This window comes from Staurois parvus, unplaced genomic scaffold (assembly GCF_062004578.1).
Source record: "Staurois parvus isolate SC_StPar_1 unplaced genomic scaffold, SC_StPar_1.0 ptg000025l, whole genome shotgun sequence".
Taxonomy (NCBI): Eukaryota; Metazoa; Chordata; class Amphibia; order Anura; family Ranidae; genus Staurois; species Staurois parvus.
In genome coordinates, this window is record NW_028317821.1 from 2,942,774 (window position 1) to 2,954,763 (window position 11,990).

Sequence of the window (11,990 nt, forward strand, 5' to 3'; positions counted from 1 at the left end):
ACCCAAGTGACCCTGCCCCATGTGACATCATTGTTGTCACTTGGGGTGGGGTCACATGCTTGATGTTCCCGGGTGGTCCCGCCCCTTACATATTTAAGAACTGTCAAACCATCGGATCAGGCAGAGGGCTGGCAGCCGTCGTCAAGAGCGGAGCCTTTTTTTTCTTTTCTTTTTTCGGGTTGGCCGTGGGCATCGTGATTGATGGTGGATCTACTGCGGGGGACATTCTTTTGGTTTTTTTTTCTTTTAATAAAGGACTTGTCAAAGACCGTGTCCTGTTTTTTTTCACACAACACTTTGTTTTTTTTGTGGATGAGTAACGGTACCATGTACCCCATACTCATTCATATGGAGGGGGGGTGGCCGGGAACTGGGGGCCCCCTTGTCTAAGGGGGCTTCCAGATTCCGATAAGCCCCCTGCCCGCAGACTCCCACAAACATCAGCCAGGGTTGTGGGGAAGAGGCCCTTGTCCCCATCAACATGGGGACAAGGTGCTTTGGGGGGGGGAGCCCCCTCTGCCCCAAAGCACCCCTCCATGTTGAGGGCATGTGGCCTGGTGTGGTTCCGGGGGGGGGGGGGCACTTGCTCGTTCCCTGTCACATCCCCACGCCATTTTTTTTTTTTTTTAAATTTTGGATTGGGAGTTCCCCTCAAAATCCATACCAGACCCGAAGGGCTTGGTATGGATAGGAGGGAGGACCCCACGCCTTTTTTTATTTATTATGGTGCTGGTTTTTAAATGTAATTACCGCTTTTTTTTTCTTCACTATAGCTCAGAAATTCAGCTGTCACTTTCCCCCAGCTAAAAGAGTTTTCTTTTAGTTTTTCCCCCAAGTTAAAATAAACAATGTTTCCTTTTAGTTTCTTAAAATAAAACAAAGTTTTCTGTAACTCCAGGGAAAGTGACAGCTAATCTTGTGAGCTATAGTGAAGGAAAAAAAAAAAGCTGTCAATTGAATTTAAAAATCAGCACCGACATACACTTCGTATTGTGAAAAAAATTAGTAAACCAAGGCATTATTTTCAATGGATTTTCATTCGTAAACCAAAAATTACGTTAACCGAGGCATTTGTATACCGAGGTACCACTGTAGGTACGTCAATGAATATAAGGAGGTTAGGTTGAATGAGAATTTAAAGTCTCTAGATATTTCACCCTCTACATGGGAATACCAGTGATAGAGATGTCAGATAAGTTTTTGCACTACAGTGTTTTGTTTTGTTTTTTTGATAGAACTGCTTCTTTTAAATGCCAGTTTTTGTCAGTGATTGAATCCCCTTCCCACTAATACTTGAGTGAAAGCATGGAGCCTTTTTTTTTAAACACAATGTGGCAGGACTTCAAATTACACTAAAATGTTCAGAATTAATGAGAGGAAGTCTTAGAGTCTAGCAGACTGGCCTCCCCAAAACTTTCTGACTACCTCACACACCTATATATCCTGCATAGATCCTACTTGACTCCTACCCAGTTGGTCAAGCATAGGCCTCGATATGACCCATCTTGTCCCAAATGTGGGGATCCTAGTGGATCTTTCTACCACCTAATTTGGTCCTGCCCGGATATTCAAGGTTATTGGTCTCAGGTGGTCCGGCTCCTACATAATTGCATGGGCTTTCCCTTAACCCTGTGCCCAAAATAATGTCTCCCCAATCGAGACAGCGATAAGCACTTGCATGTTATCATACAAGAAACACTTTTGGTTGCCAGAATGCTGATAGCAAGGTTTTGGCTTAGGGCCTCAACCCTGACAATTCAGCTTTGGCTTGCCGCTATTAATCTTACCCTACAAAAAGGTTACTGTGACAACACTGAAGAAATGACATTTAGCTTCAATGTAAAGTAGTAGTGAGTGTACAGCTTGTATAACCATGTAAATTTGCTGTCCCCTCAAAATATCTCAACACTCGGCCATTAATGTCTAAACCGCTGGCAACAAAAGTGAGTACATTCCTAAGTGAAAATGTCCAAATTGAGCCCAAAGTGTCACTATTTTGTATGGCCAACATTATTTGCCAGCATTGCTTTAACCCTCTTGGGCATGGAGTTCACAAGTTGCCACTGGAGTCCTCTTCCACTCCTCCATGATGACATCACGGAGCTGGTGGATGTTATAGACCTTGCTCTCCTCCACCTTCCGTTTGAGGATGCCCCACAGATGCTCAGTAGGGTTTAGGTCTGGAGACATGCTTGGCCAGTCCATCACCTTTACTCTCAGCTTCTTTAGCAAGGCAGTGGCCGCCTTGGGGGGGTGTTTAGTGTCGTTATCATGTTGGAATACTGTCCTGCAGCCCAGTCTCCGAAGGGAGAGGATCATGCTCTTCTTCAGTATTCACAGTACGTGTTGGCATTCATGGTTCCCTCAATGAACTGTAGCTCCCCAGTGCTGGCAGCACTCATGCATCCCCAGACCATGATGCTCCCATCACAATGCTTGATTGTAGGCAAGACACACTTGTCTTTGTACTCCTCACCTAGTTGCTGCCACACCTCACCTAGTTGCTGCCACACACGCTTGACACCATCTGAACCAAATAAGTTTATCTTAGTGTCATCAGCCCACAGGATATGGTTCCAGTAATCCACGTCCTTAGTCTGCTTGTCTTCAGCAAACTGTTTGCGAGCTTTCTTGTGCACCATCTTTAGAAGAGGCTTCCTTCTGGGACGACAGCCATGCAGACCATTTTGATGCAGTGTGCGGCGTATGGTCTGAGCACTGACAGGCTGACCCACCCCCACCCCTTCAACCTCTGCAGCAATGCTGGCAGCACTCATACGTCTATTTCCCAAAGACAACCTCTGGCTGTGACGCTGAGCACGTGCACTCAACTTCTTTGTTTGACCATGGCAAGACCTGTTCTGTTAAACCGCTGTATGGTCTTGGCCACCGTGCTGCAGCTCAGTTTCAGGGTCTTGGCAATCTTCTTATAGCCTTGGCCATCTTTATGTAGAGCAGCAATTCTATTTTTCAGATCCTCGGAGAGTTCTTTGCAATGAGGTGCCATGTTCAACTTCCAGTGACCAGTAGGAGAGAGTGATAACACCAAATTTTACACACCTGCTCCCCGTTCACACCTGAGACCATGCAACACTAACAAGTCACATGACACTGGGGAGGGAAAATGGCTAATTGGGTCCAGTTTGGACGTTTCACTTAGGGGTGTACTCACTTTTGTTGCCAGCGGTTTAGACATTAATGGCTGTGTGTTGAGATATTTTGAGGGGACAGCTAATTTACACTGTTATACAAGCTGTACACTCACTACTGTACATTGTAGCAAAGTGTCATTTCTTCAGTATTGTCACATGAAAAGATATAATAAAATATTTACAAAAATGTGAGGGGTGTACTCCTTTCTGGGAGATACTGTATATATGCACAGAAAATGTCCTGCCAAATACAATAAGATTTGGGATAGATGGCTAGAGCAACCCTCCACATGCAATATGGATGAATCCTGAAGACTCACATTAGGCACCCTCTCTGCTTATTTTCATGTATATCATTGCTGCATGACTAAGTTATCTATGTAAACCAACTGTTATCAAAACTGTTCATGGTATGAAGTTGTGTATTGCTCCTTTTTGTATTTCATATATGTCTGTCTTTCTTTTAATAAAGAATGCTTTTCACCAAAAAAACAAATGTTCAGAATTGGGGGAAGGTAATGCCTGACCTAATTTTTTGCAACAGTATGTCTTACAGGTCCAAGTTAAAAGCTCTGATTTCTTATTAAAGTATGTTAGAGTTTAGCATCATGTATAATGTGTTGTTTTTTTTATTTTTGTTTTTTTCAGTCCAACCGCACATGTCCCATCTGCCGGGCTGATGCCTCTGAAGCTCACAGAGATGGGGAGTGAGGACAGGAATTTGCCCTCTCACCTCCTGCCAGTGCACAAACCCAGAGGGATCAACATAAAGTAAACCAGCCTCCTTGCCTGTCTCGGATGCTTCAGCTTCCCCCTCCACTTGCACTTGTCCTAGCAGCTAGGACACAGCAGCTTTGAATTTGGAGGTGGTGTCAAGAGTCATACATTCCACTGTCTCCATCCTAGTACCTCTACACCCCAGTACTTCCCAGCTGAGCTCCTACATTATGTATTGTAGTTGTGGGACTTGGGAGGGATTTGAGGTGTGTTGGAGATGAATTGGGTTGCACATTGGAGGGTAACGTTTTCTCCCCTTCTCCAGTGTGAGTAGCTGAGGCTAACAGGTTAAAAAAAAAAAAAAAAAGACTGGATCTTTAAGGCCAGTGCTGTCCCCCGAATGGGAATTTGAGGCATTACCAGGGGCTCCCTGTCTGCAAAATTCTTCTGTTAGTCCCTTAGTTGAGGGGGATGTCACAGCTGCTTATTTAAATATGTTTGCACTGAAGCCCTAGAGGGCGGTTTTGTTATTTTCTTTTAATTCTGTGGACCAGCATTTTAAGTTCTATTACTTGATGCCATGAGAACTAATCGCGTTCAAAGAAGGTTGTAAAATCAGTTTGGCCTTTTTAAACTTTATATTAGTATTGTTCCGTAATCTGTTTTTAATCTTGTCTCCAGCTTTGTTCAAACGTGTGTGGTTTTAGCAATCCATTCCAGTCTACCTGAGAGCAATGAAATGGTGTGATTTGAAACAAGCATGATTTACAGTAACGCAATAGATGTTTTTTTGTGACCCAGTGAGAAATCTCAACCTTTGCTCTGCTTTAGATCAGCAATTTAATTTTCTTTCTTTTTAATGGAGCAGAGGTGAAAACTAAGAAGGCATCACAGTCTGTCCCTGCTATATAACAAGCTAAAGAAGACAAGGGGCTCTTCGCAGTTTTTTGATCACCAGCTAACCCTTTCTTTACCTCTTTGACCTTTACTAACGAGTCACTACTGCCATGTGCCATTTCATGTAATGCAAGTAATTATTGCTAATGCAGTTATGTTGCAGGACTCTCTGCTCTAGCAATATCCTCGGTTAGATAGTTTTAGACAAGTTGTCTAGCAGATTGTATTGGCCAGTCTAGTGGTGCAGGAGCTTTTTGTCCATATTCTTTCTCCTGTCTTCTGCTAGCAGAAGCCCTGGTAATGCCTCCATATTGTATGTTAGGCAGCAGATCACACAGTTGCAGGCTGGTGTGACACCACAGGGTCAAATCTGTTGTACGCCAAGCTGTGTTCTAGTGATTGCACTCGGCACCCGCAGTTTCCCCATTCAAGCTTCCCTGTGAGCAAACACTGGGTCACCTGTGGGCAAGCGGCTGCCTTATTTAATGATTTGTATCCGTTTTTAGTTCAAGTTTGCATGATAGAACAGCAATGAAAACAAGAAGAGCCAACCAATCATTTCCGATCTGTGTGCGCGTATTAATGGTCGGACAGAAAGAGTCTGTCTAAATGTTTCACAATATGCATGTCTGAGCAGCTTGGAATATGGTATCTGCTAACCCTTGGCCGTCTGTGGAGTGACGTGAGGGGGGTGGGTGGGACTGGGATAAGCATTATATAGGGGTATGTATCATGCTGAGCTGATTCCTGCTGTGCACTTGTTCGCAAGCAGAAGGCACCTGAACTATTTGTTGGGATTTGAATGTTTTTTTTTATTTTGTTGCCTGTAATGGTCACACTCGGGCAGGGATTGTGTGCGATGGGGTGTTCTTACACCAAAAGTAATTTAATTTAGCAAAAGAGTGGCCCATAGCACATTACAGTGGGTAACTGCCGGACATTTCACGGCGACTATGTAAACCAGTTCGACATAGTCATCCTTGCATTCACCACTGTTAAGCCCTACCCAACTCTGAGCCATAAAAACAGAAAGGATATTAAGTAGATCTGCAGCCAAGGTGTGGGGGTTTATTGGGGGGGGGGTTAATGTATTTATTCGGTTTTGGGTGGTAAGGTGCTCATTTTAGTCACCATTTGAGTATTTTACAGCTCTTTTGACTGGGTTGTTTTCTTAAACCATGACCGCTATTGTTTAGCCACACCCAAAACTGAAATACAACTTTGTACTTCAACAAGAATAAAAGCTGGTGACCAGTATAAAAAGGCAAACACCTAAAGATAACCAGCACAAAGCTCTAGCAGCTTTTAAAACATCAGGCTGTTCAAATCTGGTAAAACGTCAGCACTTCTGGCAAAGCTCAAATTTGCCTGCCCCTCCTGCCTCACACCTCCCCATTAGCCAGAGAGGCAGTCCATCATAATGATGGGCCAACAGCAATGTATAGGGAGACAGGAGAGAGTGCAAACTCACACTGAGTGCTAGTCTGATCAGAAAAGCATGGTATTCAGGCAGAATGGGGCAACTGAAAGCTACCACAAGTGTGCACTTTGTAGGTGCCTGCGTTTTATGCCTACCAGTTGTCTTTTTTGCTTGTTGAAGTGACAGAATCAGATGAATAAACTCAGTAATGGCCCACGTAAGGGAGCTTTCACACTGATGTGTGGTTTTCCTGCACTACGGGTGCAGCGTAGTGTACCCACAGTTTTTCTGCAGGTTAGCAGACCTTTGCCACAGATTTCTATTATGTCCTGCATGCAGGACTTTTTGAAAGCACACCAAAACTGCAGGACATAATGGAAGTCTATGGCAAAGCGCAGCTAACCCACCCGCACCCAAACCACGGATACACTGCGCTGCAGCAGCAGTGCAGGAAAACCACAGGGGATCAGTGTAAAAGCTTCCTAAGTATGTAAGAAGCAACTAATTGTAGTGTTCATAGCAACTGAAGCAGATTTTCAAAAAATTGTAAATCCAGTGTTTGCTTGGAGGGTCCATTCATGTAGTTACATGCTTCATTCATGTAGTTAGGGCTTGGATCCTTCAGCCCAATTGTAAATAATAGCAGGACCCTCATCTTGCTTACTTGGCATACTAGTTGCTGTGGACAAAACAGTTTTTGTTCTCCGCAAAGCCCTTTTGTTTTTTATTTTCCAGGACCCATCTAAAGTAGTAGGAACAGTGACAATTCGTGCAGTTACATGTCACAATTTAGAGGATTTGTTACCATCCGGCTGTACATGTCTTCCTTTCCACCATCCCCTTCGCTGTTCTCACTGTTGGAAGGTTTCAGGATAATTTGTATAGTTTGATAAATACTGATGCACTGAGCTGTAGTTACTTATTCTGCATGATGGATAAACGACAAAATGTTTAAATAATACACAAATTGCAAAGCACTGATCACTCATCTGTCATTCCCACCCTTGTATCAATCATCTGAATACGGTCCACACCTCACCCCCAAGCCAAGTCTATCACTTGTTGATCATACAGGTGATGGCTTCAGATGAACAGTTTTTTTTTTCTGCATATTGGCAGCCTATGGATATTAAAGCCATATGCTAATGGTGAGAACAGTGGAGAATGTAAACTGTTCCATATGCTGGAGCGTGATTGTATTTTTACCGGTTTCTTTCCCTTCACAAGCAAGTCAAGTTTGTAGAACTGCCACAGTGGGGCTTATGGAAGGAGGAAGCAGCAACTGCAGCAGAAACCCACATCAAGCCCTAGTTTTACAGCACACAAGTTACCAAAGGTCTTACTGTATATATCTATCAACACTTCAGAATCCTGTTAGCAGACTTACACAAGACAACAGCAGTGTCTGCTGCATATCCGTTAGACGTTCATCAGCTGCTGGGGAAGTGCTCAGTCCTGTTATAGAAGGCCTTCCTCAGTCCAGTCGCTAAAGGGGTTATTCTTTCATCTGCCCTCTGCTCCACTGTATAAAATGCATAGTTCTTCCACTAATCTTAGTCGGAACCCCACAACCATAGTTTGAGTGCTGTTTGAGCTTTAGCACTTAGCACCTCATCATTTTGCTAGAAGTACAACCCATTGGTTTAGGATGTCTGTGATTGCTGCATAGATGCGCATATATATATATATATATATATATATGTATATGTATGTGTAATTTTTTAATTTGTCATTACTTTCAAGCACCCCTATGGTGGGATATAGTGGATTGTTTACTGTATCATCCTAACCTCCTGGACCCCTACTCACATTGGGCTGATTGTTCATTTAGTCCCTTCCACTAACATTCCTGCCCCCATCCCCCAGAGTTGTGGCTTCCCTTACTCAGGGTCCCGGAGGTGTCTTCTGTGTTAGAACTGTATATCTATATGTGGGTATAAGCATATAGATATATCTCTATATATAAACTTTATTTTTGCTTTTGGTACTTGCACATTTACTGGTTACCTCATTTCCCATGTATGTATTTGAAAAAATGCTAATATATAGAAATGGTTCTTGAAGCTATCAGAGTGTGTTTTCTTTTCCTCCATTCCATTGGAATAATATTGGTTTGTAGCATTTAACATTTAACTAGTAATATTGTATTATATATATATGTGTATACTGATTGAAATTTTTAACAGATTTGTACTTTTTTTAAAATGAAAGTTGCTAGTTTTGCTTGACCTGGTAGTGCAATCATTTATTTTTTTTAATGTTGTGGCTGAATTGAGAGGGTTCACTAATAAATGTACAAGGACAATAGTGACATGTCTCTTGTGTGTTTTTGTTCTTCCTGCCTTGCAGTGTTCAGTTGGTCATAGCCACTATGTAGCAGTCAGGTATATAGGGATGATGCAACCACTATATTTATATAGCGTGCAAAATTCCTATAGGCAACAGTTTATCATCCATTGAGGACACAGGAATTCTTAAACAGTCAGGTTATACTGCCACCAACAGGAGGTTGGGACACTGACAAACATCAAGCCAGTTCCGTATAACCCCACCTCTGCTCCTCAAAGTGTCCTAGGAGATTGAATAAGAAAAGTACACAGCCTTTTGAGCACCACTACTTTATTTGAACACAGACAATGCTAAGCAGGTCCTAATCATAGCAGACTACAGCATAGTAACAAAGCATCAAATGAAGGCAAGAGATTGGATGCCTTTACTTCAGCTTTGCTGAAAAAAGTTTAACTGATGTTGCTAGCCTTTTCTTATTGTTATAATTGTATATTTTCTTCAGGCAGGATACCCCCTACATAGTAGATATGTTTTCTTCAGTTATGTCAATCAGCACTTTAGAATTGCAGCTTGAGCTAGGCCCTACACAGCAGCTCTCCTGCTAATTGGTGTAACCTTAGAAGCAGCTTTGGAGGACATACCCTGACCCTACTGAACTGGAGGATAGTCAGGACTTCCTGGAATGTAATCTTCAGGCACTGGGCTGTGAATTGTTGCTCTTCCCAGACCCTTGTGTACTGTGTTGGCCTATTCAGGTCCAGAGCAGTGACTCAATCTCGAAAGTGAAGAAATGTCACATGAAGGATTCCTTGAGACAGGTCCAAAGCTTTAGTCTCATGGTCACATGGTACACATAAGGCAACGTTTTGGAGCCATGCAGGGCCCCTTCATCAGGCCAATCTTGAAAGACTAACAAAGCCTGGTTCTGCTGAAGCACCAGGAACTGTTATCTTAAGATTAAAGGATATGTTCACCTTTTGGACAAAAATAATAAATGCACTTTTTTAAATTTTTATTATTTTTGTCTAAACGAGGCTGTAAAGCATTGCACCAGCGATCAGTAGATCACTGATGCCATGCAAGTTTTCTGCAGACCTATCAGAATATCTGTTTGCTGTATGGGATGTACGTTCAAGAAATATTCTGACAGGAAGTTTCAATGAACTACCACAGCGGTCCACAGTGCCATGGTAGTTCATTGAAAACTACAAGCCTACAGCTGCTAAGGCTGTTGGTACTTGTAGGCACTCATTCACAGAACACTGTGAGTGATGTGGCTATGTCGGTGGAGCCCTGCACAGCCACGCTGTTTTAAAATCTGACCAATAGTACGGGGAGAAGTTTCTCCTTACTATCTGTCGAAGGGAGGGTGGTAGGCATGGCTGCAGTCATGGGAACATGTTGCATGTTCCACCCTAAAAACGGGTGGAACATGTTACATGTTCCAAAGGTGAGCTTATCCTTTAAGGCTGGATTCACACGTGCAGTGAAGCTTTGAAGGTCCGTTTTCACAGCAAACTACAAAGCAGTTTTTCAGCAGTTCAGGACAGGATTTGAAGAGAAAAACACGTGTTCAAAAACTGATTCAGAAGCGGTTCCCTTAGGAGTCAATGAGCCTGAATTTACACCTAAACCGGACCACACTGCTCAGAAAATTGATGGGGCCCCCCTCTTCTTCTTCTTTTTTTTTTTTTTCTTTTCATATATTCGCACTGAATCTGCACTCAGGCTGCAATGGACATTGGTGAACAGGCACAATAGAAAGCAATGTTATTTGATAAGCCATGTGAATTGGATGCAGTTCAAAACGCATCAGATTTGCATATATGTGAACCAGCTCTGACTAATTTTCATGAATTTTTCAGTGTTCCATTGCCTGCCTACAGCAACTTGCTCACCTACAACCCTCATCAGCATCAGCTTCTTGGGTTTGTGAGGAGCAGACACCTGTAACCTAGACCCTGGGATTCCTTTTATAGGGTAGTCTTCATCAGAGTCACCATAATCTCTGCCAGGTGAGGTTGAGACCTCCGCTGTGTCCTCAAAACCTCTTATATCCACTTTAATTTTTTGTTGGTTTGTGCACAATTACTAGAACAATCTGCTTGCAGAAGCTCTAAGTACTTTCTGGTGCTAAGCCTGGCAGAGCATACCTCCTGACCCTTCTAGACCTCCAAGGGATTGTTTCAAACCTGACACATGCAGTATTAATTGCCCTGCATTTTGAGGATCAGCCTTCTGTTTCAGGACTAGATTCTCTTAGGCCTGGTTAACACCTATGCAGTTTGCTTTCGATCAGTTTTTGCAATGCTTTTTGCATTTTTTTTTACATTGCAAAACCACGTGTGTAGCAATTTTTTTTCAGCCTTCAAATTTTGTTAGAGGAAATTTTTTTTTTTGCATTGGTGTGAACCAGGCCTTAGAGTTCTAATGGCAGCAAAGACCTTCCCACCACACCTGGTATTTAAAGCGTTATTAAACCCAAGAACTGTGTGTGTCTATGTCTTTGAAAGTGTATTTAAACCAGTGTGCAGAAGCTTGTGACAAGCTAAATACTTGGTTGATCCTATCTTTTCCTTGGACTTCTTTACTGTGTGTGGCAGCGATATAGCAGCCCATTCTCTGACTGCTGCATTGCCACACTCATTGCATATGCCCAGTCAACTCCCATGTAAAAGGCTCCTTACAGCTTCTGTTGACACTGGCCACATGATTCTGTCTGCCAACTTAAAGGTCATGTTAGCAGATTGAGTGACAGGTGCCCGATCCAATCCCCTCTGTCCCTGCCTTTCTTCAGCCCACCCCTCAGCTGATTTAACCCTTAATGCAGCCAGCTCCCATCATACAAGTCTTTCTTCCAGCAGGCAGTGCCCCCCCATATCTGCCTGTGTTTTGATTTCTGGACAAGAAGCCTGGCTCTGACTGGACTGCCCCTTTCACTCTGGTTAACTGGTCAGCAAGCTGAGGAAAGAGGGACAGGTATTCTGACAGATACATGGAGAGAAAGAAAAATGACGGGGGTCTCCTTTAAAATGGTTTCTGATCCTCTCACTTGCTTTCCCTTACAGAGTTTTTTGGGGTTTTTTCGGGGGGGGGGGGGGGGTTTAGTTAATTCTACACCAGTTTTTTACAACTAAAGATTCTCCTTGCTTTTCCCCCTCATCTTGCAGTGCAGAGCGAGCACACTGCTGTGATCAGACTATATATACCAGCAAAAAAAAGTTATTTTACATTTTATTTTATGCTTTTAGCTAAACATTGCTTTAATTAGATTTGCTGCTTATAACTGAATTTGTTTAATTTGGTTTAATATCACTTTAAATCATTCCTCTATAGGACTGGCAATGAGCTAAACAGCTTCTGACAATCTGATGGAATTTATTGTGAAGTGATCTCTGCCCACTGTAGACGCTTCAGTGATCCATCTTAATGAGCTTACAAGCACTAGGTTCATGGTTTTCTAATTTTTTTAGGGGATTTTCCTGACCGGCAGGGGTAGATTTTCTAAAATTGGA

General features: G+C 42.8%; 1 protein-coding gene across 6 annotated transcripts in view; it reads left to right on the forward strand.

Moving 5' to 3' along the window:
- LOC149471176 (RING finger protein 44-like) overlaps window positions 1–8,493 on the forward strand; it is a 96,146-nt gene extending 87,653 nt beyond the window's left edge. For all 6 annotated transcript variants that reach the window (XM_089693709.1, XM_089693727.1, XM_089693701.1 and 3 more), the window contains one exon: window positions 3,801–8,493. In XM_089693709.1, the coding sequence (XP_089549835.1) occupies window positions 3,801–3,863 (63 nt within the window). In that variant the 3' untranslated portion in view covers window positions 3,864–8,493. The remainder of the gene's footprint in view (window positions 1–3,800) is intronic.
- The last annotated feature ends 3,497 nt before the right edge of the window (window positions 8,494–11,990 follow it).